The sequence below is a fragment of the Triturus cristatus genome, chromosome 10 (genome assembly GCF_964204655.1).
Source record: "Triturus cristatus chromosome 10, aTriCri1.1, whole genome shotgun sequence".
NCBI lineage: Eukaryota > Metazoa > Chordata > Amphibia > Caudata > Salamandridae > Triturus > Triturus cristatus.
The window spans coordinates 1,164,289,786-1,164,294,611 of record NC_140593.1 but is presented as its reverse complement, the minus strand read 5'-3'; the positions used below and the strand labels follow the sequence as shown (position 1 = coordinate 1,164,294,611).

The window sequence follows — 4,826 nt, the reverse complement described above, 5'->3', positions numbered from 1 at the left end:
CCATTGCTGAGGGTGCTGACTGTTTGGTCAGCTCTATTGGGCCAACCAAACCAGCCATGCACACTCTGCCTTTTCACCATGTAGGCTACATGCAGGCTACATGGAGAAAATGGCCTCCCCATTGATGCCTGGCTGGTCGGCGTCCCGACCAATCACAATACTACCATTGAAGTGATGTGATTGGCTTAGGGGAGGGGAGGGAGGCTTCCTGCTTTCTGCTTCCTGCTTCCAGGAGAGGAGCAGACAGGACATGGGACTGAGCCAACGAAGGTAAGTTAACGTTCTATTTTTTAATTTTAATTTTTAATTAAACCTCCCTTCCTCCCTGCGCGACCCCCCTGCCCCACACGACTCTCCGCCTCCCCACCCGCGAGTCATGCCACAACTGGTAAGAAGGTCCTGAGACTGGTACCCAACTAACATAAAGCACAACATATCTGTTCCTAAGTGTCTCAATAAGCACTCCTAGAGAATTGCACAACTCCACATATTGAGGGCCATCACTAAAACCGCATTGCTTTCTCAATGTGAACAAAAGAGGACGGCAACAGTGGAACTGTTCCATCACACATCAGAAGCAGAGTTAAAATGTTAAAAAGAACAGAAGGAAAGAATGGGAACAAATTTGATACAGAACAGCATACAACATCGACCTCAAAGTCTGCTTGAGGGAAGAAGATTAACATGATTTCCAGCAGTGGGAAGTGGCATATGATTCAGTGAAATTTTAAAGATAAGTGCAATTGCTTAAATCCCAGACATGACTAATTGCATAATTTAATAAATGACAAGGAAAAAAGAAGATGAAAGTAATAAAGTTGGGGTTCAAATTGTGAGGACATGGTTAAAAGAAAAGGTAAATGAAGGACCAAAAACAGTTGGGAGAAAGTTGATTGCACTGACATGACAAGTGTAGTCGCAATGATAAAATGATGTTATGGAAATGAAATGACACAGTAAAAAAATTGTATTAATTTAGTGGTAGACATATGGCTAAAAATAAGTAAAGTCACAATCCTAATGATTCTACAGTATCTAAATATAATATAGCACCGATGCCGCATCATTCCACATCTTACACTGATAGGTATTTTGGGGTTACAATTTTCCACTGTCAGTAAGTTTTGAAACTGGAAGAACTGATTACATTGGTTTTGGGACTCTTTAAGAAACCAGCCCCAAATTTCCAAATATATATATCAGTTCCTTTACTTTGACTACGTTAATTTGAAAGCATTAAAATAATACGGAAGAGTTTTTAATATGTTGTAGTGCAGTTTTTTGCAGTAAATAGAGCTTTTAAAAATGCAATTTCCATCTACAGATCTCAAAAGCACAAATGCTGAAAGGGAACTGGAGCACTGTGATGGAGTTCATCCTCCTGGGACTCTCAGATGATCCAGTTCTACTGAAGGTACTCTTCATACTCTTCCTCCTGATGTACATTATCGGACTGCTGGGTAATAGTACCATCTTCACTCTTATCACTGCAAACTCTAAACTCCACAGTCCCATGTACTTCTTCATTGCAAACCTTTCACTGGTGGACATCAGCTTAACAACAGTCACTGTGCCCAACCTTCTACTCAACATCCTCACACAAATAAAGACTATCTCCTTCACTCTCTGCATCACACAACTCTATTTTTTTGTGGCTGTGGCAAGTATTGAAAGCCTCTTTCTGGGTGTGATGGCATATGACAGGTATGTAGCCATCTGCAATCCACTGCGGTACAAAACGGTTATGAACAATGAAGTCTGTGAAAAGTTTGCCTGTATCACATGGTTGACAGGGTTCCTGAACTCCTTGTTACATAGTGGGATGATCTCAAGCTTATCTTTTTGTGGGCCCAATCAAATTCAAAACTTTTTTTGTGATATTCCACCCTTGCTAAAGCTCTCTTGTTCTGACACCACTGCCAATGAGTTGGTAATCTTCACTGAGTCATCCATGGTTATCCCTATCTCCGTCCTCTCTATTGTGGTTTCCTATGCTCACATTATCATCACTATCCTAAAGATGCACTCTAGTGAAGGAAGGCACCGTGCATGTTCCACCTGTTCTTCACACCTGATGGTTGTCGCATTGTTCTATGGGACCATAGTTTTCACCTACATCCGCCCCAGATCCAGCTACTCTCTGCAGAAGGACAAGGTGGTAACTGTCATATACACAACTGTAACTCCAATGCTGAACCCCTTCATTTATAGCCTAAGAAACGAGCAAGTCAAGGATGCCCTGAGGAAAGTCCTTTGGAGAAAAACTGCTACTCACAGAATGTAATATTTACAAGAGAAGGAGAAATTATGTGTATACATTTGTTCCATGCAAAGGTTGATATAAACAGAAGAGGCACTGGCCATGGTGTCAGACTAGGGGGTCTATTAGGATGGCGGTCGGAAAAGCACTCCGACCGCCATGGTAGCGGGGAAACACCGCCTGCTAGCACTGCGGCATAACCACCGGCCCAATTAGTATGCTTCGCAGTGAAATCCGACCGCAGCGGTCGGATTGTGGCATTTAACATTGTGGCGGTTGCTGCTGCCAGCAGCACCGCCACGATGTCCAAAAAGGCATGTCCTGCATATTCCTGCACTGGTGCTGGGACATGTGCACCCACCCCCCCCAAACACATTGGGGGCCTGCAATGGGCCCCCGGAGACAATCTCTGCATGCCTTTCCATGGCGGTTCCCCGCCGCGGAGAGGCTGGCTACCGCCGGCATCATAATCATGCCGGCGGAGCCTGGCCCTGCATGGGCCCCATTTTAGCAGACCAGCTCCGCCCGCCAGGTAAGCGTGCCGACTGCTACCTGCGGAAAAGTGGCAGGCGGAAAATCTCACTGCCACAGTCGTCACTGCCATGCTAATGGGACCGGCAGGTTTTTTGGGTTGCGATCTCGGGCAGATGACCGCTGCCGGCCCGGCGGAGGTCATCTGACTGTCATCCTAATAGACCCCCTAGCTTTGAAAAAAAGTAAAAATAATGAAAATTTGCAGTTGGGTGAAATGTGTTGGATTCATTCAGGAACAGTTGGATGAATAGTGAATTTGCACACTGTTCAAAAGGTGAGATCAATTGTATTTTCAGGAGTTTCAATCAATGTTTGGATGAATGATATGATGTCATCCTCTAAATAATTTGACTAGAAATACAGAATGTGTGCAATGCCCTTGAATATTTAAATTGCTCAAGTATAAATTAAAATATCCATTTAATGTTAAAGAAATCCATCAATAAAATACCCGTGTTCCCTACTCATGTATACAATATGTTCTAGGTATCTAGCTGATCATAAACATTTAGGGGGTTATTCCGCCTGCCACCCGAGCGGTGCTGGGACCGGCCGCCAGACGTGCGGCAGTCCCGCACCGCTAATTAGGATGCGACTGGCACCCTGGCAGTCGCATTCCGCATTTTTGACATTGTGGCGGGTGCTGCTGTAAACAGCACCCGCCGCAATGCCAAAGTGCCAGAACGTGGCAGGCACTGTGCGGTGCCTGCCCCCTTTTGCACGGCAGTGTAGGGGGTACCATAGGTACCCCCCAAGTACAGCCCCCTACCCCGGGGGCCCGCAACAGGCCCCCAAAGCAATTCCCCACCAGACTTTCTATGGTGGCATCGCCGCCATGGAAAGTCCTTTAAAGCCACACATACTAATATGGATGGCGGTGCCTGCTAGGCACCGCCACCATATTGTGGCCCAAGTCCGCCTGGCTGGCAATCGGAATGATTGCCGACCAGCATAAAAGTGGCAGATGCACTTTGCGTCTGCCGCGATAGCCCCCGCCATTATAATATGGCGGGGGTAAATCAGATTGCAATGGTGGGCGGATCGCCACCGCCGGGCCGGCGGTGTCAATCCACCCATCATCCTAATCACCGCCTTAGTTTAAATATGATTTTACAAGGTACAATTTGTTGCTAGGCTCAGCACAATTGCATGGAACTCATTCAAATATATGCTTCTCCTATCTCTCTATCCAATTTTCTTACAAAAATCTTGGGATCTGAAACTTAAGGATAAATCTACAGAGAGACCTGAGGGAATCACAAGTAGTAATATTGAGAGCATTGACCTTTTAGACCTTTTAACCACTGTATAAGTCAGCAATGTAACTGTTAATATGTAGTTAAAACCAGCACATTTTGAACCTTTTTCCGGTCTGTATGGAAGGAGTTACCAATGTATTGACATTTTAAACAATGTGCTTGCTAGTTAAGAAGGAATGGCAGAAAATAAAAGTACAATTTTGCAAGAGCTATAATTTATAAGACATTTCTGGTGCTTTTCATCTGGAATTCAAACTTGATAAGTAATGACCCAAAGTGGAAGTTGTTGCACTGCTGGGCTTAATCACTTCTAACTACCACTCATGATATTGTTCTAGTTATGATAGATCTAAAAACTGCATGGTCAGTGATAAATATATCTCGAAAGCATAAATCACATTGAAATTAATCCTCAGATTTATTTATTTTGAATTCTTTAAATTTAAATATTTATTATTTCAGCACCCCTGTCACGGCTAGCATACAAAAGTAACTCTGTTGGAATGGCAGAGGTAATGTTCTCCACCATCCCGACAGACACTACTCCTTCCCTCAAAGTCAAGGCCTAAATTTATTAACCTCACTCAGATAGATGAGGACACTGTGCCTTTAAAAATGTCTTCCCTATTTTCTAGGTTGCTCGATCGTCAGCGAATAAAATGTCAGAAATATTAGGCCATGACTATTGCTTCTAAACTTACCACATCATATAACATTTCTTTTTCCTCAGGGCACAATCATACATTCTAGAAGCAAGCCCTGGTAGTCACTTT

At 44.0% G+C, this 4,826-nt stretch overlaps 1 protein-coding gene across 1 annotated transcript; it reads left to right on the top strand.

Annotated features, from left to right (window-relative positions):
* The first annotated feature begins 1,339 nt into the window (after positions 1–1,339).
* On the top strand, positions 1,340–2,284 carry LOC146796851 (olfactory receptor 5AP2-like). Its single transcript, XM_085631388.1, has one exon. It carries the CDS (start codon positions 1,340–1,342, stop codon positions 2,282–2,284), a length of 945 nt encoding a protein of 314 aa, XP_085487514.1.
* The last annotated feature ends 2,542 nt before the right edge of the window (positions 2,285–4,826 follow it).